Here is a 20,335-nt window from a genome sequence, read left to right as displayed (position 1 = left end):
CACTTAGATGAGGAGGTAATGGAACAGATAGTGTCTTAAAAGGAGGATATAAGATGAACATCAACAAAAGCAAATAAGAGTAATGGAATGTAGTCAGATGATTCAGAAGATGTTGATGGAATTAGATTATAAACTGAGACACTAAAAGTAGGAAATGAATTTTGATTTTTGGGTAGTAAAATAAATGATAATAACTGAAGTGTAGACAATATAAAACGTAAACTAATAATGACAAAGAAAGTGTTTTTGGATAAAAGAAATTTGTTAACATCAAATATAAATTTAAGTGTTAGAAAGTCCTTTCTGAAGGTATTTCTCTGGAATGTAACCTCCAACAGCTGTGAAATGTGGATTATGAGTAGTTCAGAAATGAGGAGAATAGAAGATTTTGAAATAACCCACCAGGTTAGCTGAGAGCGCTAATGCGGTGCTTCCTGTACTACTCGGGTAGGCGCACCGGCCCCGGATTGATTCCGCCTGCTGGATTACCGTCGTCAGTTGGTGTGCCGGCCAGCCTGGATGTGGTGATGTGGTTTTTAGGCAGTTTTCCACATCCTGCTAGGTGAATACCGGGCTGGTCCCCACGTTCCACCTCAGTTCCACGACTTGCAGACATCTGAACATGCTCGCACTATTCCATTAATTACACTCGACGCAGACAGCAGGGGTATACCAATTCTGTCCCGGGGGGGGGGGGGGGGGGGTGGCATGGGGTGGCAGCAGGAAGGGCATCCGGCCATCACTTTCCACTAACCTTGCCAAATCCATTCCTAACAGTGCCAACCCTGTGTCAGCACGTGACATGGCACCAGTGAAAGAAAGAAAGAAGGTTTTGAAATGTGGTGCTACAGAAGAATGCTGAAAATTAGATAGGTAGATCACCTAACTAATGAAGAGATACTAAATAGAATTGGGGAGAAAATAAATTTGCGACATAACTTGATTAAAAGGGATTGGTTGATAGGACACATTCCGAGTCACCAAGGAATCATCAATTTAGTATTGGAGGGAAAGAGTGGGTGGGGAGGGGGGGCTATAGAGGGAGAGCAAGAGTTGATTACAGTAAGCTGCTTGAAATGGATGTAGGTTGCAGTAGATATTTGGAGATGATGAGGCTTGCACGAGATAGAATAACGTGGGAAACTGTATCAAACCAGTCTTCTGACTGAGGAAAACAACAACAATATTTCTTTTACATCTGTATTAGTTTTTTTTAAATAGAGGTTGTGGTGACCAGCCGATCTTTTGTGTAGCTTAGTTCTACATTAGGTTGGAAGGTGACAGTGGTTGTGAGTTGGCAAAGCCAAGTAATGTGAATATGAACTCTTTGGTGTGGCACTTTACTCATCTGTGGTCTAGTCCAAGGTGTAAGTTGGTTGAAAGGTTACAATTTGGTTGAGAATTAGTGAGGGTGTATCAAATGTTTCAGTTGATCCCCATCTTGGTAAAATGAACTTGGTTTCCTTGTGACACCATTTGACTGGCATTTTTGTTGGTTGTGTGTTCTTAAAGACATTATTCTCAAAGGAAACAGAAAAAAATACCCCTAACTAAACTGCGTATCACAAAAAGTCTCCCTTTCTTTCTTCAAATTACTACTGCTATTTTTATGTCACAATGTATACAATCATGATGTGATTAAAATAGAATCCTGCAGGTTGAATTAACTTCCCTGCCTAGTAGTTTTTAGTTCAACAAGTCATCTTAATAGCAATCTTTGCACAATTTTGCAAATTAAGTATATTTTCTCTTACTTAATAGTTTCCTGTCTAAATTTCAGGGACAATAAGATTCATGTTTGGACCCTTAATGAAGATGATCAGTTTGTTGAGACTAGTGTCTCACCATTAGAAGGACATCAGTACAGTGTTTACAAAGTCAACTTTTCTCCAAGAGGTGACAAATTGGCTTCATGTTCTCTGGATGGTGCAGTAATCATCTGGAATATAGAGGTAAAGGGTTTTATTAACTGGAGATTTAAAGTAATTTTCTTAACAGACATTAAAATTAACATTCTTTTTAAAATCTCATCATAGATCTAGCTTTATAAAATGTGGTGTAAAATCTGGAGTGAAGAGGAAGCAAAGCTAGGTTATAAACATTCATATAACTGATTTTATTCATGTGTTAGTGAGCATAAAGCAAACTAAAAGCTAGCAGCTACAACAACAATAAAATGTTATTATTCTGTGTTCTGGGTTGAGGGGCGGGTACAACACTTGAACGAGATTGTGTAATATAAGAAATTTACTTGCATTATTGACAGTTAATTAAAGATTTTTTCAATTCATAGCCACAGCACTCAACAATTTTTTTAAAAAGTGATACCGAATTTATGTAGTATATTGCAAAAAAAGTAACTTTCAGTATTTTGTGGCTTACACTACTAATTCTGTTGGATTGTGCAACAAGAAGGTTTCATACTGATGCCAGCGCATGTGACCTTAGAGCTGTCATTCAGATTTCTGGATGATAGATAAAGTGAGGACATAGAAAAAAATGCCATTTGCTTTATGAGTTAACTAGACTGTGGAATTCATATGGACATGTTGAAAGTTCAAGGACATATTCCAAGACTATGAAATTATAATAATATGCAACAATGCTAGAAAATATCAGGACACACACTGCATTTACAGAAATCAAGTAGAAATGAACATTGGTCATTCTGATTATTTATCTCACTTCTCTAACTGATATTTGTGAAGAACAGAAGGGAAACTCTGGATTGGAACTCTTATGTAGTTCAGTGTGCTGGAGGAGAGAGTGGTTCAAAGGTAACAGGCTACAGATCCAAAGGTCTTATGTTTGATGCCTGGACAGTCAGATTTTTACCTGCCTTTGTTCGTGTGAAACTGTTGGTCCCCCTTTAACTGGTGGGTGAGTGAGTTCCAAGGTTGGAGGAAGGCAACAGCGTACCACCTGTAATAGGGCCATGCCTATTACAGCACTGTAGTGTTCAAGTCAACCTTTGAGTTGATGACTGCTTTATGTTTACTTGGGGAGAATTAAGAGTAGTGGAGGAATACTGTGAAGGAAAGATTATATAGTAGAAAATAATTACCTACAGATCATGTCTGAATACACTGCCCGACCAATACAGTAAAGCACCTGGAAAGGGAGGAGGAAACGAAATGAAATGTCATGGTTTGAGAAGAGCATATGTGATGTCATTTCAGTGATTACAAAAATTGAGTCAAATTAACAAAGACAATGGCTATAGTCGTCTTGTGGTGCAGTTCTTCTTGTTAAGTCCATGCTCCCACCCCCAAAGAAGACGGCAGTTTGAGCCCTCTTATCAGAATAACTTTGCACCCATTCTGGCCTGGATACACACACTGATTCAGTCGGGAAGGGTGTTGTGAAGCCATTGTATCCTTCTCTAAGGCAAGATGGCCCACAACTATTGTAACTGGTCCTCAGTATCCCAATTAATGGTACTGGAATGGAGTTGACATCTGAGATTGTCCCAGGTACACTCCTGGAAATTGAAGTAAGAACACCGTGAATTCATTGTCCCAGGAAGGGGAAACTTTATTGACACATTCCTGGGGTCAGATACATCACATGATCACACTGACAGAACCACAGGCACATAGACACAGGCAACAGAGCATGCACAATGTCGGCACTACTACAGTGTATATCCACCTTTCGCAGCAATGCAGGCTGCTATTCTCCCATGGAGACCGTCGTAGAGATGCTGGATGTAGTCCTGTGGAACGGCTTGCCATGCCATTTCCACCTGGCGCCTCAGTTGGACCAGCGTTCGTGCTGGACGTGCAGACCACGTGAGACGACGCTTCATCCAGTCCCAAACATGCTCAATGGGGGACAGATCCGGAGATCTTGCTGGCCAGGGTAGTTGACTTACACCTTCTAGAGCACGTTGAGTGGCACGGGATACATGTGGACGTGCATTGTCCTGTTGGAACAGCAAGTTCCCTTGCCGGTCTAGGAATGGTAGAACGATGGGTTCGATGACAGTTTGGATGTACCGTGCACTGTTCAGTGTCCCCTCGACGATCACCAGAGGTGTACGGCCAGTGTAGGAGATCGCTCCCCACACCATGATGCCGGGTGTTGGCCCTGTGTGCCTCGGTCGTATGCAGTCCTGATTGTGGCGCTCACCTGCACGGCGCCAAACACGCATACGACCATTATTGGCACCAAGGCAGAAGCGACTCTCATCGCTGAAGACGACACGTCTCCATTCGTCCCTCCATTCACGCCTGTCGCGACACCACTGGAGGCGGGCTGCACGATGTTGGGGCGTGAGCGGAAGATGGCCTAACGGTGTGCGGGACCGTAGCCCAGCTTCATGGAGACGGTTGTGAATGGTCCTCGCCGATACCCCAGGAGCAACAGTGTCCCTAATTTGCTGGGAAGTGGCGGTGCGGTCCCCTACGGCACTGAGTAGGATCCTACAGTCTTGGCGTGCATCCATGCGTCGCTGTGGTCCGGTCCCAGGTCGACGGGCACGTGCACCTTCCGCCGACCACTGGCGACAACATCGATGTACTGTGGAGACCTCACGCCCCACGTGTTGAGCAATTCGGCGGTACGTCCACCCGGCCTCCCGCATGCCCACTATACGCCCTCGCTCAAAGTCCGTCAACTTTACATACGGTTCACGTCCACGCTGTCGCGGCATGCTACCAGTGTTAAAGACTGCGATGGAGCTCAGTATGCCACGGCAAACTGGCTGACAATGACGGCGGCGGTGCACAAATGCTGCGCAGCTAGCGCCATTCGACGGCCAACACCGCGGTTCCTGGTGTGTCCGCTGTGCCGTGTGTGTGATCATTGCTTGTACAGCCCTCTCGCAGTGTCCGGAGCAAGTATGGTGGGTCTGACACACCGGTGTCAATGTGTTCTTTTTTCCATTTCCAGGACTGTATGTTGTATCACTGACATATCTGAAGACCTTGCTGGCCATGAGAGTACCTTAACATCATGCAGACAGTTCATAGATGGGTGTGCCATGTGGATGAGCATTGTCCTGTTGAAAAATAGCATATCCCCCAATACATACACACGAGTGGTAACACACAGGGACGCAGGATGTAGTGGCTGTTGCAGAGCTGAGAGGGTGCTTGTAGCTGCAGCACTTTGTTTAATGTCTAGTAATTTATTATAGTTTTTGTTTTTCTAACATACTTCTGCAAAGAAGTTAATTATATCTGTGTATTTTACTGTGCTGATTAGTGTTGAGTAACTTACTCTAAGTGTTTTGCATAAATTTTAGTGCATATTTTTGTGTGAGGCGGCTTTATTTTGTAATAAGGACTAGAAGCAGTGTAGCAGCAAAATTTAAATTGCACCCAGCAGCTTCTTGGGTTAATGTTGCATTAGTTATGATAAGACAAAACAAAACTTATTAAAGGTGGATAGGGGCTGGCCCTGTTGTGTAAGGATGCAGGGGCTGGGGGAGGATTGGTCACTGTTTGCAAACGGATGGAAGTTGCATTGGCCACAATAGACAGTCTTCAGGCTGCTACTCTGGGTTGCTGCAGCATTGAGGCACCTAAGATGAATACTGTGGCACTTCTGGAAATATAGCACTGCCTGGAATTCCTTTTGCCCCTGTCGGTTGACACTTACATGAAAGTGATTGGGTCATGAATTTTTGAGCTGAAGGCAAAAGAGGGTACTAGCTCTGTGGCTGTCCCTTTATGCCTCATAAACAGGTTTGATGTATTGGCCACTGCTGAAAGTGCATCTGAGTCAGTACAGAATGCCTCACATGCTGGACCATGGCTAATCTTTCTGAGAGGTCTGGACAAGCACAAAGGGTGGGATAGTGTGTCATTGGAATGTCCAATGTTAGACAGATAATGGAGTTCCTCAGGGAAATAGTGCACAGATCAGAAAAGGAGACCACTGTCCACTCTGTTTGCTTGCCAGGGGGGTCTTGTCTGAAATGTAGAGATTGAGCGATTGAGCATACTGGCTACACTCAACTACAAATTGTGGCTGCCTAGGTTCAGAGGCCACCCTCAGCTCCTGCAGGCAGCTGGCTGATTTGGTGAAGACAGCTGTCCTTGCTAGCAGGGTGGAAGCAGATCTACCATTTCATAGTATCATGCCCTGAACAGACTGCAGTCCTCTGGTTTGGATCCAAGTGTAAGGCTTAAACCAAAGGCTCAGATGATTCTGTGAGAATCTTGGCTGCACATTTCTCAACCTCCACTATTGGGTGGGGAATTGTAAGATCTTGCAAAAGGCTACCAGTGTAGCAGAGTACATGGGGTGTGCACATGTTGTTTTTTAAGGATAGAGAAATCCCTCCACAGACCCGATAAGACACATTTTGAGTTCAGACTGGGTAGCATTCATCATAGCAGATAGGAGAAGGAAAATATTAGTATAGTATTAGTTAACTGTAGAAGATTCCACAGAAACATCCCAGAACTAGTCTGGCTTATAAATTTTGCCCACATAGTACTAGGAACAGGAAACTGCCAGAAACCAGATGTTAATGACTATGAAATTCTAAATTCTGATTGGAATGCATGTCGCAAATATAGGTTGGACACCGGTGCTGGAGGCACCCACTTATTGCTAAGATTGTTTTGACTACACTGCTGAAGTTTTGCTGAGAAGCCCTCACATATCCTCTATTCAGTACCAGCCCCTCAACATGTGATTTCCATACTTTTGGAGCTGCTTTGGACAAAGAGCAGCACACCTGGGTACAATCATGGTTCTGTAGGCACTTGAAAACATTTTTTCATGAATGTATTGACCATCTTGTCTCTCAGTGGAGTAGATGTATTAACAGTTATGGTTATTAAGTTTGGAACAGAAAATGGTTTAGGTTATTAAGTTTGGAATAGAAAATGGTTTACATTATTAAGTTTGGAATAGAAAATGGTTTACTTTGTTTTCCATCTGTCTCATTTTCATTTGCCTGCCCCTTGTACATAGCTGCACACACTGTCCAAGTCAGTTCTTTTCTGGTGTATGTTGGTGAGGTGTCAGTAATGAACGTGCTTGCAATGCTAGGTGTTGTGCTTCTTTGATGACCCTTCCTTCATATTTGGACTTGATTATGATTTTGATGCAACATTGTTTGGAGGAGGTACTGGGTGTTTTAAGACATATACATCATTATGGCTCAAGGCAGTGTAGGAGCTGTCACCTACATGGGCAGTACATCATACCTAAAAACTTTATATTCAGAAGACAGATGGATACTAAGAAAGCAGTAAGTCAGCTTCACATCAGGTAGCCATCAGTGTTTTCCAAAGACACTGGTCACGACCCAACAAATGGCTGAAAGAATTTGACCAAATTGCCAAATACGGTGTTTGGATTGACATGATGTGTTTGACAAATGTCTACATTTACATGAGTGGACATTCCCAGCAAATTCGTGCTGAACTGGAGAAAACATTTGGTGGCAAATGACTAAAAGTCTATGTAACAGAAGAACAATTCAATAATTGGGCCCCATGTCATGACAAAATGACGCAGTCATATATACAGAAATAGGGGAGAGAGAGTCACTGATAACTGAATAGGGGTGGTAATTACAGTTCTCATAGTGGTGAGATATTTTCGTGACATAATGATCATGAACTTTCTTGTCTAAATGCTAAAACAGTTTGCGAACTCCTACCTACATAGACAGAAATGCCTATCATGATAAAATAAGAGAAGACTGAGCTTGCATGGAAAGGTTTAGGTGTTCATTTTTCTCAGGTATTATTCAAGAGTGGAATGATCAAGAACTAGTCTGAAAGTCATTTTATGAATCTTCTGCCAAACATTTAAGTGCAAATTGCAGAATATTAATGTAGATTTAGATTAAATTTATGTATTTTTCTCTGGTGATATGGATAACTACAAAAGAAAATATGTTCATTTGTATTACTGTTACTGTTGCTCTGTTATGTAGTGGTCTGGAAATAGTCAGCATGTACCAATACACACCAAAAAATCATGTATATGTAACCTGTAAACTGACTCCTCCTATATAATTTTGATATAAATTGCGTCAGGGAACATGGAACTAACTAACTCATTAACTAACTGAGCAGAATAATTGAGATATGTTGTGATTTGTGACATTTGCTTACCATACTCCCTAACAGATTCCACCATTGCAGTCACACTTTTCTACCTAGTGTATGGGTATGAGCAGAGGTGATACTCAGCCCCTTACTACCATTATATTTTGACTATACAGGGAGAAATTACATCAGCCAATGCATGACATAAGGGGCAGTAGAGTTTCAATTGTCTCAATATGGGAACTTTACTAATTGCAATGTTTTGTGTGTGCTGAGATGTGAAATAGAATGCTGGTTCATCAAGAAAGTGGTAACAACCAGCGGCTGATAGTTTTAGAAAATATGTTTCAAAAATTTATATTCATTGTGTGACACAAAGTTTTCATAAACAGCAACTGTGACTCGATTCACTTAGTATGCCTAGTCAAGTTCCAGTTGTGTGGTTCTGCTTAACTTTTTTCCATAACACTAGAAGTATGATTTATGATGAATATAAAGTATGATTTATGATGAATATAATGATTATGTTATTATTGGGTGCAATTCAATGATACATGCCGAATACTGTTTAGTTTCTTATTTTAAGTAACTGTTATGTTTCCCTTTCCTGTATGTTATAACAAAGTAATTTTGGCCATTTCAGTCACACTAAGACAGAAAAACTTTGCTACTAGTATTATTATAACTACTAATCAATACCATATGTACTTTGGTAAATGTAAACTTTGCCAATAAAAGTCTGGGCTTTATCAGCTACTTGCTGATGCAGCTTCATTTAACACTGTAAGTGATGCTTTAAATGTATGTTTTGTGAGTTAACATTTCATAATTCTCCTATGATTTAATATTGCAGACTGGAATGCCTATTTGCCCAAATTTGCATTGTAGTGGTAGTGGAATCAGAACATGCCGATTCTCACCAGATGGACATCTGTTGGTCATAGCAGGTGATGCAGAGAAGGCATGCGTGTGGAATATTGATTCAATGGAATGTCTGATGTAAGTTTCACATTGAAAACATGCATTAAATTACTTTTTAAAAAACATTGTATATTTCTGTTGTAGCATCAATAGAATTAAAAAATGGTATCTCTAATGTACTTTCCCAAAATTGTTATTGTAGCCAATGTATGGTCTTTCAACTTAAATTCCTGAGATAAACCATGCTTTCAAATTATAAGTATTATTTAGCTTTACAAATTAAATTGGTTAATTATTAGAAGGGATAGAAGGGGCCAGGAAAATGTTTGTTCATTCACCTGCTAGAAAATAGGCTTGGATTGGTTATTTTATCTGCACTGAGTCACAGCTCGTAAAATTGTTTCTGCACTTATAAACCCTTCTTTGTAAGTGATCTTTTATCTTGTGCTTAGTATTACCACCAGTGGATGTCCCAATGGAGACAGATGAACTGGCGTGGGTGGAGCAGCAGAGTAGTTCAGGAACCTGCCACGGAGAGCACACCTGTTGTTTCATATGGGCAGACTCACTGACATCAGTGTTCACTTGCGAGTGACAGTAAACAGAGCAGGTCAGTGTGCCTGTGGAGTTGGACCACTACGGACCTACCACTGAACAGGTGCCAAGCGTTATCTTGTGCCCAGTCATTAGCTGCCCATTCCAGCCGAGTACTGAGCTGTTGTCGTGTGTGTATCTCCATGTCCCATAGTTCAGTTCTCATGACATGTTAGTTCCATTCACGTGTTTTTATTCCCCAGTTATTATTGTTCTCCAATTACAGAGGTGCCGTCAGCCTGGAAAGTACCACACCATCCATGTCGAGTAGCAGCATTGGCACACCTTCTGTGGATACTAAATTCTGCAAGCTAATTTATGAAAAACAGAAGTGGGCTGAAACTAATGTTCCCCTTCCACAAGAGATGTGCTGTTCATGTCAGTGACACCCTTAAAGTGAAACTTCTGAAGCAAGAAGTCAGTTGTACTTGAATATTTCTAGTGTTGATTACCAGTTCTAATTTTTCTACTTTTGAAGTTACTGAATGCTGGTGTGCTTTCCACTTACAGTCCGTACCAATCTTGGCCTCTTTCACACTCTTTTCTGAAGTGTAATAACAGTGATCATTGACTGATTTGCCATGCAGCAGATGTTTTATGATGATAGGCACCTAATAAAACCATCAACATAATAGTGGGATGTGATGTCATTTCCTTCTTTGAGTCATTTAAGTGCTGTGTTTCAACTGGTTTTTCATTTGTAGGTAATTATAGATAAACCTAGATTTCACCTGGTGTAATCACATGGTTAAAAATAAAATCTCTTTGACTAATAAAAAGGAGTATGCTGTTATTCTTGCCATTTCCTCTTGAATCTTTCTGGGAAAGTGCCAGTTTCTGTGCTACCCATTTTATGAGACTCCCTGAGGGAACAGTTGCTGATGGATAACATCTTTGAGGAATTTCCAACTAACACTGATTGCAGTCATAATATTTTCAGTGCTCTGCTATTCAATAAAATATCTCCACATTCTTTATGTTAGTGCCTGGTTAGCAGTAGTTAAGGTTGTCTGATACAATTCAGTTGATAGATTCCACCTGGATTTTCATCATTTAAGGTTGACTGATGTTAAAGTTATTTTTGATTTGATTTGATTTGTTCATCTCACAATGACATAGAATTTGTCATCATAATATAATGAAAATAAGTAGCTCACAGTATGCATACACATAGAATTTTTAAGTATGCTTTTATGAGGGTGAAGTAATCGTCCTAGCATTTTCCTGAAACAGTTTAGGTAAATGTAAGTCAGGATGGCCAGCCATAGCAAGCCCCAGCCTTCTTAGTGTGAGACTAGTATCTTAACAACTGCACTGCATTATTTGGTTGGTCTATACTGTACAGTGTTCTTTGTGGTTTCTCTAAAATGTGTCAGGCCAATGCTTCAGTGAGTCCATTCAAAACATTTCCTTGTACATCATCATCAAGATGAGTTACAACCCTCTCTAATGAATATAATATCTACACAGCATTAAAATTCTTCCTATCTTCCATCTGGATTTTCATGCTTGTAGAGTGCACTGTTCACTACCTATTTGTATATTTTGGAACGATATATGCCACAGTGGTTAAGTATGTTCTGTAAAGGCCATATACATGAGTAGGTACATTAAAAAAATCACATATTCTGCTGCAGAATGTGAAAACACAAAATTACATAGTAAACTATTTCTTAGTGAATTGTACCCAGTTGAGCTATTTTATCAGAGGTAGTTTGAAGTACACACATTTTCTGCATGTAATTATTGAAAATTAACAAATTTTCAGTTGTTAATGTTGCACAACATCTGACGAGGCCCAGTTTGGAGAGATAATATGCATAAGAATATGTTTGAAAAATAAAAAGTGCACAAACGCAATGGCGTATCAGTGCACTTTATGCTCTGAAGTTACAACAGTAGAACAATTTGTATAAGACACACATTGCATAATGCATCGTAGGACCCATCTCTGGGACTTACTAGAGAACAAAGAAACAGGTATGTTTCTCTAGGTCAAGAACAAAGAAACAGGTATGTTTCTCTAGGTCAAGAGTTGGTGTGATTCAGATGCTTTTAACATGGCAGTTTTTCCTGGCATGTGTTTTGAACTATGGTTGCATCAAATACTGGGAGAGATTGGGCCTGAACTACCTCATTACAACACTGCCAGCCGCAACAGACAGTTGTGTGGTAGCCATTACTAAATGCTTTTGTGTTGTGCGTTGCTCATTGGTTTCTTTTCTTATTTTGAAGTGAGTGAAGAGACTAATCCTGGTTCACCACAGACTCCGATTATGACTCTCACAACATGAAAATGTGTTCCTATTCTTGCAACAGTGAAACATTGCACTTGATAGTTCATGTTACGTCAAGGTAGGATGATTGAACTGCAATAGTCATGTTGCTGCAGCATCCGCCCCTATACACATAACAGCCAATATGGTTTTCCAGTTCATCTGGAGCTGGAGTAAGCTATTGAGCAATAACCTTGTATATAAGAATTCATTGTGGAGTGGCTACCATAGTGACAGCAAATAAACAACTGCATAATAATGTAGATGTAACTGCAGCAAAGTACATGCTTTCAATAACAGAGCAAGGAAGTACATAAAATAAGCATTTGATGACAACCTATACTTTTACAACAATACAGTGCATACTTTACAAAATAAGTAATAACCAGTGTTCATAGCTTTTCACTCACCAGTTTATGGTAATGATTGCACAGTTCCATCCAGCTCCTCATCATCACTTTTGTCAGAATCAGTACCAAGACCATCTTTATCATTGTCATGGCCAAAGCAAACCATTAGTTGTTCACTGCTCGAATGTGTTTGTCATTGTGCTCGAATTTTCCTCCATGAGGCTGCATCCACAGTTGCAAGAGCTTCTCGCAACAGCCTCTCCACCTATATTATTGTAAAGGACTTGATATTGTTCCCTATGTACAGCTTCACATCACTCCATACTAACTCAGTAGAGTTGAAATGATAGTGATATGGTAGTGTTCTTATTACAGTATGATGCTGCTCCTTGGTGATTTCATCTACAACATGTGTATGCATCACAGGCATACTTTTTGTAACAAGTGAATATAAAAGAAACTTCATTATACTCATATCCACAGTAATATTTCACACCTGTAACCTCTGTACTATAAGTTATTTGTGGTTCTGGCTTTGGTCATTATCATGGAATGATATGGAGGATTGTCCATTACAAGTGTTGTAAGGAAAGGAATCTTTTAAAAAAGATTCCAGAACAACTCAACAACCCCTCAACAAATCCAAGTCTTCATGGTAATCACTTGTTCTTTTTGCTCCGAAACACTAGAAGAGTGTCAGGAACAAAATCACTGGAATAGCCAGCATGGACCATAATTAATCTAGCTCCTCTTCCAATCAGGTGATGACTGCTACTGCTTGGAGTGTCATGCATCCAGCATTCACTGACAAATTCCTCCACATTAACCCACATATTTTCTAGTTCTTTTAGGGAATGAATGTCTTTGTCCAGAATTTCATCCAAGAAAATACTTCAAACCATAACAGTAATCACCTTTTCTAACAGGACTTTGTGTCCGACTAGTGTTTTATAATGGAAACACACATTTTTCAGCACCATTTTTAGTGATGTTTCTCCCACTCCTGAAAAGCTTACTTTCTTTTAATGACACTAGGAACTTTGCTACGCTAGGATACTCTTTCCTTGCTGTAGTATATGTGTCTGCGAACTGCATCAGTCTGGAAAAAATGTAAGTGAGTGGCAGTGTGAGCCTACTTTTTCTTCTTTCCAGAAGTCTCTAGGAATACATTATTTGATCCAGACAGCTCAGAATCATTACAGATCATGTCTATGTCTTTTGACTTTTGCAGTAACACATCCTTACTTACTACTGTTCTTGAACAACTTTGTTGGCAGGAATTGATGACTGTACATGAATACTTACATATCCTTCCTCCTGCTTGTAAAACTTGAGAGTTCTCTGTGGTAACTCCAGTGCCTGGCTGTTTGGAGGCACTCCTCGACACAAATGATTTCCACTATGTGAAAAGTCTTTTTGGTGGCATTTTCCAAGTATCAGAACTCCTTAAATGCTAATAAAACAAAATTTAGTATAACACAAGCATGTGTTAGAAACTACACAGAATGTGCATTGTTTATGTTCACACAAAATGAAGCTGGCAACATGGGAGCTTCGAGATCACAGCATGTAATGACTGGCAGTGATTACTGTGCCATAACTGGATCACTCCCCATGCCTAATGCCTCCCGCCTCTTCTTCTGTGCTTATTAAACTGTTATGCTGCCAACTTGAAACACATATATCAAGTGCAAAATTTTAGAAGTCTGGGTATATGTCCCCATGTTAGTTCTGCTTGTAGAAATGAAGAAGACAGGTGCGGGTTGCTTCCATGCAAGAGGAAGGTAGGGCTTGATGTCCTGTGTCCACCCTCACTCCTCTGGCAGTTATAATTCTAGCTGTTTACACTCATGGCCAAGTGCCAGTTTATAGTGTTCTCATTCTGCACTATATTACAGTAAAACAAAACGTGTTGACATATTTTGACCATACCGGAATTCTTCTCTATCATGCAAACAGAGTTATTTTCAGTTTAATTTCTATGCTAAGTGCATTGTTGGCTCTATCTGAATCATTGTCGACATCAAGTTTTGCCACTATAGTATGTTTAATTTTGGGCTTTGTGTTGCCCTTGTGTTATGTGTTACATGGACAACTAAAGTTTTAATTCTGTGGTGCCTGAAGTGTGTTCTTTTACCTTTTTCATTGCACAAGTTTGTAGCAGTAAGTAAAGAGATTAATCATCAATATAGGCAATCACGGTGAAAAAGTTCATTATAAGCACAACAGATGTGTTTTTCATTTATGTATTTTCTCATTAGAATAGAATTGAAGAATTATATCAGTTGTGGTGTACTATATTGTTTGCATTTTGTGCCAACAGATGAATAAGATAAACTACAGATTACTGAAAAAACTGGTGTTTAGTCAGCACTGTTGGTTGTGAACTGCAGTGTGCAAGCGACAGTGAGTTAGGAGAATATTGTCAGTTCTAAAAACAAGAAACTGTCATTAGAGTGATACCCTGATACTCTATTCAGCTCAATTGAAATAATTTAAGTTATGAAGTCAGAAACTTATCTCAATGTGACAAATACAGAGACAGTACAAAGATTGTGTGATGGAAGAATAAAAATAAAGAATCAAGAAAAAGTGGATATTTTTGTAAAAGAATCCATTACATGTCTTACAAGAAAGGGAGAGAGACTGTGGCTTTATGTACTTTGAAGTAAATACCATAAAAGTTCAGATATGCTATCTTCTTGTTTGTACATGATTTGTAAAGTAAGATATGCATTGACAGCATTCCATGAGACATTGTTGTTTGCATTAATTGTGCTGTTAGGTAAGAGCTAATATGGCCTTGAAGGAGAGAGCTGAGTATATATTAATTTATTCTACAAGGGAATTACTTAATATTGTTACACTCTGCAGCTGTTGTTGTGGTTCAGTCTTTAATATGTCTTGGTTGAACTATATCAGCTGTTCATTTCAGTTGTTCTTGGAAATACTGCCGATTTTTTATTTTATATCCTTTTCTTGTTTTGATTTTGATCTCTAATTATTATATTATGCAAAAACTTATTTTAAAAATAAAATATAAAGTTTATACACAGTAAGAGCCACTAACTTGGGAGAGACACACAGTTCATTATTTGTATTTGTTGTATGTTTTGTGTAGTTTTACGCTTTGCTGCGTTTTCATACCTATATTATTTACAGGTCATGTGAGGGCCACAGTGATGCTATCGTAGATGCAGCCTTTTCACCAGATAGCCAGTTTCTTGTAACTGTTTGCTCAGATGGTAACTTTAAATTGTGGTGTGTTGCACCTTGCTTGGATCAGTGCCTTATTACACAGGAAGCTGCTCATGATTTGGGTGTTCAGAGTTGTGACTTTTCTCCTTCAGAGGGAATAGCAGGTTGGTTTTTCATTATTAGTTGTAATACCACAACAATAATTTTCTGTGTGATAATGCTCACCTTTTAAATATGTTTTCAAAACAGTGGGCAATAAGGTAACATTAATGAGACTGCATAAATGTGGAAAATTATGAAAACTTTCACAATAATCTTGTACACATTACACAGTGGGCACTGTGTGTACAGTTTCTGACATAAAAACCTTGCTGCCAAAGTGACTACTGTTTTAAAATGACAATAAACATGGCAATTATTGGAATCCCAAATAGAGCCATTTGATTAACCTTCCAACATTTTAGGATGTGACAGTATCTGGAGGAAGTGATGTCATCTGCTTGAGCTGTTCCTCTGCTGTATCCATGTGTTGTGTAGTGGTAAATGAAGGGCAGTGCAAGCATGACATTGCACATTTGAAACATTTCTTCTGTAATTTTTCAATGCATTTCATTTGCCTGATGAAAGTATAGTGATAATCTCTTTTGCTGAAACTTCCTGGCAGATTAAAACTGTGTGCCGGACCGAGAATTGAACTTGGGACCTTTGCCTTTTGCGGGCAAGTGCTCTACCAACTGAGCTACCCAAGCATGACTCATGCCCCATCCCCACAGCTTTACTTCTGCCAGTACCTCATCCCCTACCTTCCAAACTTTACCGAAGCTCTCCTGTGAACCTTGCAGAACTAGCACTCCTGAAAGAAAGGATATTGCGGAGATATGGCTTAGTCACAGTCTGGGGGATGTTTCCAGGATGTGATTTTCACTCTGCAGCAGAGTGTGTGCTGACATGAAACTTCCTGGCAGATTAAAACTGTGTGCCGGACCAAGACTCTTTTAGCTGTCTGATATGACAGCAGTAGCAAATCCACCCAATAACATTTTTGTGAAGAGGTGCTCATGAGTTTGGTCTTGATGCTGTTGGATACTGGCAGCCGAATGATGTAGGCTGGCCACATCACACATTGCACATGCTGCTGCTCTTGCTTTCGAAAGTGTAAAAAAGTGTAAACTTATTTATTATTGTAGTGTTAGTCTCTGAGCAAAATTTCTGTTATAAACTGAATGAACACCACATTAAGGTACATGTACATCTTGGAACTGTATCAACACAAGTATGTGTGACATGTATATGCCTCTCTGGGACACGTATCGCAATTTGTAGGAGCACGCTACTTCCAAGTCATACAGGTCTGATTCTGCTTTTTCGTCTGGTGGTTTGTATGAGTGTGTTTGGTGGTGCAGAGCTGTTCAGAATTTGTGATAAGTTTCCCAAAGTGACATGGAAGACTTTACATTTTCATGTGCTGGCGCACTTGCTCTGTTGGATGAAGAAAGGAAAGGAAGACAAAGGAAGCACAGATTATGGCAGTGAGAGTTCCTTCACAAATGGGTTACTCATTGAGCTTATGCAATGCTATACTCATTAAAGAGTTAACTGTTGAAGATGGAGCTTATTTCAAAAATTGTGTGAGAAGGAGCATGGAAGATTTTGATAGGTTGCTGTCTCGTGTGGCTCCTTTTGTGTTCAGCACCAACACAGACATTTGAGAAGTGATTCCACCAGAGGATCAGTTGACAGTGACCCTCAGATTTTTGGCCACTGGGGGTTCCTTTTCCATTTTAATGTACTTGCATAGGATACCAAAAAGCTCACTTTGCAATATTATTCTGTGAGTTTGTGAGGCCATTGTACAAATTTTATCCCAAAAAGTGAAGGCAGGATAAAAGTTATTAAAATTCCTTACTTGTAAGAACTATAATATAGAAATAATATAATATATAAGAAAATTATTAATTTTTTTCCTTGTTGTGAAGCTGGCAAATATGCCTTGTCCTATAATTTCATACAGAGTGATAAAATAGCATTTGTAAAAAGTTTGTTGTATAATTTCTATTGTTAAGACCAACAATGAGCACTATTGTTCTGTTTGATTTTCTATAATTTGAGCTATTATGTTTTCTTTTGGTAGAGTACCATAATCAGCTTCAGTAGTTGTGAACTTTTAAAAAAATTGTTAAATTTCATCTTAATCAATATTGTTTACACGAAACTGAAATATCCAATGCGAAAAGCACTGTATTATCTCCAACAATTCTCAAGAAAGACGAATATATCATGATTTCTTTACTGAAAAGCAGTTTATATTACTGGTGAGGAGAAGCTAACCATAATTCATAAACTCTGCAAAGGAAATGATTTTCCCAAAGTTTACTGATGAGATAGTTTTAGTGTTTTTTAGCCAGTGATACTGATCAAATTTCTGATAACGCTTTCTTTGTAATGAACATAGCTGACAATATTTATTTCGTATTTTATCTTATTCATTCTTATACATTACTTTATTTCAGCACATTCATCAGATCAAAATTTGCCTCTTCCAAACAATTATAAATTCCATTTTCCAACATGACCAATATTCTAGTATGGACATTCTCAAACAAATATCTTAGTTTGTTGGCAATTGCTCCACTTACATGGCTAATCTGCTCCAATTTTCTGTTTGCAAAATTTTTTACCAGTTTCTTTAATATTTTTATTAAACCTTCTGTACTGTCTCCTTCTGCTTGTTTCCATTTTCTTATATGACTACTTAAATTAGTACTTTCGCTTCAACTTGGACATGCACTGCCAGTTGCATCTGCAATTTCTTCATGCTCTTTGCCATTAGGAGTTGGTTTTCGACATCCACAATTTCTTGTGGAGGCATATTGAAAGTAAGCTCATCCACCTCATGATCATCCAAATGAAAAATATTTCTTCTCCTTCTGGAGGTGGGACTTTGTTGGCCTTCAAAAAGATAAAACACATTTGTAAGCAAAATGAATGACACACTGTATTCAAGATATCCTAATGTATTTAACAGTTTTTGTCCAGAGAGTCGATATGTAAATGAAATTAAAATGACTTTCTTTGCTGTTTTCTGTGAATGAAAACAAATGGCTGGAAAATTCCAAAGGGTATGAAGAAAAATGGAATTTCCCCAGGTGTTTGAGAGCTATAGATGGGATGCACTTTGACATTGTGGCACCACCCAGTAGTGGAATTGTTAATTTTAATTATAAACAGCCCTTCAGCATTATTTTGCCGGCAATTGCTGATGCTAACTCCAAAATAATCTATGCTGGTTTTGGTACACAAGGTCACATTTTGGATGGTGGTTTACTTAATGACAACACATTTTACAGTATGTTAGAGAACCAAACTCTGCAAATACCACCACCATTTCCTCTTCCTGGTAGGAATAGGCATGTATTGCATGTTTTTGTAGCAGATGGAGCCTTTGGCTTTGAAGAAAATATCATTAAGCCATTTGCAAATCTGTATCACAAAAATAGTTGACAACGTATTTGTGTTTATAGATTGTTTAGAACAATAAGAGTTTTTGAAAATGTATTTGGCAGAATAGGCTTTGTTTTTAGAATCTTAAGGAAACAAATGCTACTGATTCCACGAAAGGCTACAGTGGTGACACTAGCTTTCTGTGTATGTACATAATTTTCTTAGAAAACAATAACACAGTAATTGCTAGGAGATGTGTAAACGCAAGGGTGTGCTTGACATTTTATAATGTTTTTAACTTCATTTATATTATACATGTTATTAACTTCATAATACACTATAATCGTAAAGGAAATATAATGACTTGCCTTTGTTGTTTTGCTGATTGTTAAATTGTCCCTGGGGATAGCCAGCTTCCATTTTTCTAATAATTCTTCATCCTTTAGAAACAAAAAAACTTGCACTTTCGAGCCTATAGGGTAATTGCCTCTACACCCTGTCACGTAACATCTGTTCGGCATTTTGTCTCACTAACACCAGTGTCTCATTGGTTTAGCGGTAACATTCTCATAAAGTCATGTGAATATTACACTACCAGTCAATTCAAAACACACTGGAGGATCATGTATTTAACATCAGTTTTTTCCTCACTTTTTCAATCCAGTTGGAAATGCTTTGATGAAATTCAGTTATATAATCCTAAGAAATCCCCAGTGTTCATATAGCTACAGTAGTGTAGATGGAATAATCAAATGTTGCTAATCTTCAGCTTTCTACTAGCCTGTGACTTAATCTATTATTACTGCTACTATTTTTATTATTACTATGTTGCAGAAAATGAGACGCATCCCATGCAGTTTGGCTAACTGCATAAATGGCAACTATTTTTATCACACCTGCCTCCAGATGTAACCATCTTTGATTTACAGCCAACACTCTGCCTCATTTACTTTGCATGGTTAACCGCTCATCATTGTGAAGAAGGAATGTGTTTTATGTAGCACAGTTGAGCACATTTGTATTAACTAAGTTCAAAAATGGTTCAAATGGCTCTGAGCACTATGGGACTTAACCTGTGAGGTCATCAGTCCCATAGAACTTAGAGCTACTTAAACCTAACTAACCTAAGGACATCACACACATCCATGCCTGAGGCAGGATTCGAACCTGCGACCGTAGCGGTCGCGCGGTTCTAGTCTGTAGCACCTAGAACCGCTTGGCCACCCCTGCTGGCTATTAACTAAGTTGTCGAAGCCAGAAAAATGTTCATATTATAATGGAAATGTGGGGGGAATCACTTGGAACTGAACTTGGTACCCTCCCATTGAAGGTGTGGATAAGAACTACTCAGCTTCAAAGACCACTGACAATGTTTGCCACTTAGTCAATATGCGCTATAACAAAAGGTAAAAGTGGCAGATTCCATTTGCAGAAAAGTATTAGTATCTTATGGAACAGATCTAGAATGCCAATAGGACCAGGTTTGCAAAAGTTTTGAAGAAGTATTTCCTCTTCCATATGTTCCCAATGTAAATGC

The 20,335-nt window shown here is 39.1% G+C and overlaps 1 protein-coding gene across 5 annotated transcripts in view; it reads left to right on the top strand.

The window, feature by feature from the left end:
- Positions 1 to 20,335, top strand: part of LOC126297649 (WD repeat, SAM and U-box domain-containing protein 1-like) — a 223,542-nt gene that overhangs the window by 131,085 nt on the left and 72,122 nt on the right. For all 5 annotated transcript variants that reach the window (XM_049988728.1, XM_049988727.1, XM_049988729.1 and 2 more), the window contains exons 10-12: positions 1,781 to 1,952; positions 8,872 to 9,017; positions 15,322 to 15,521. In XM_049988728.1, coding sequence (XP_049844685.1) covers positions 1,781 to 1,952; positions 8,872 to 9,017; positions 15,322 to 15,521 — 518 coding nt within the window. The remainder of the gene's footprint in view (positions 1 to 1,780; positions 1,953 to 8,871; positions 9,018 to 15,321; positions 15,522 to 20,335) is intronic.

Source organism: Schistocerca gregaria, chromosome X (assembly GCF_023897955.1).
Source record: "Schistocerca gregaria isolate iqSchGreg1 chromosome X, iqSchGreg1.2, whole genome shotgun sequence".
Taxonomy (NCBI): domain Eukaryota; kingdom Metazoa; phylum Arthropoda; class Insecta; order Orthoptera; family Acrididae; genus Schistocerca; species Schistocerca gregaria.
Note: the sequence above shows the minus strand (reverse complement) of the source record. Positions and strands in the feature narration are given on the sequence as shown.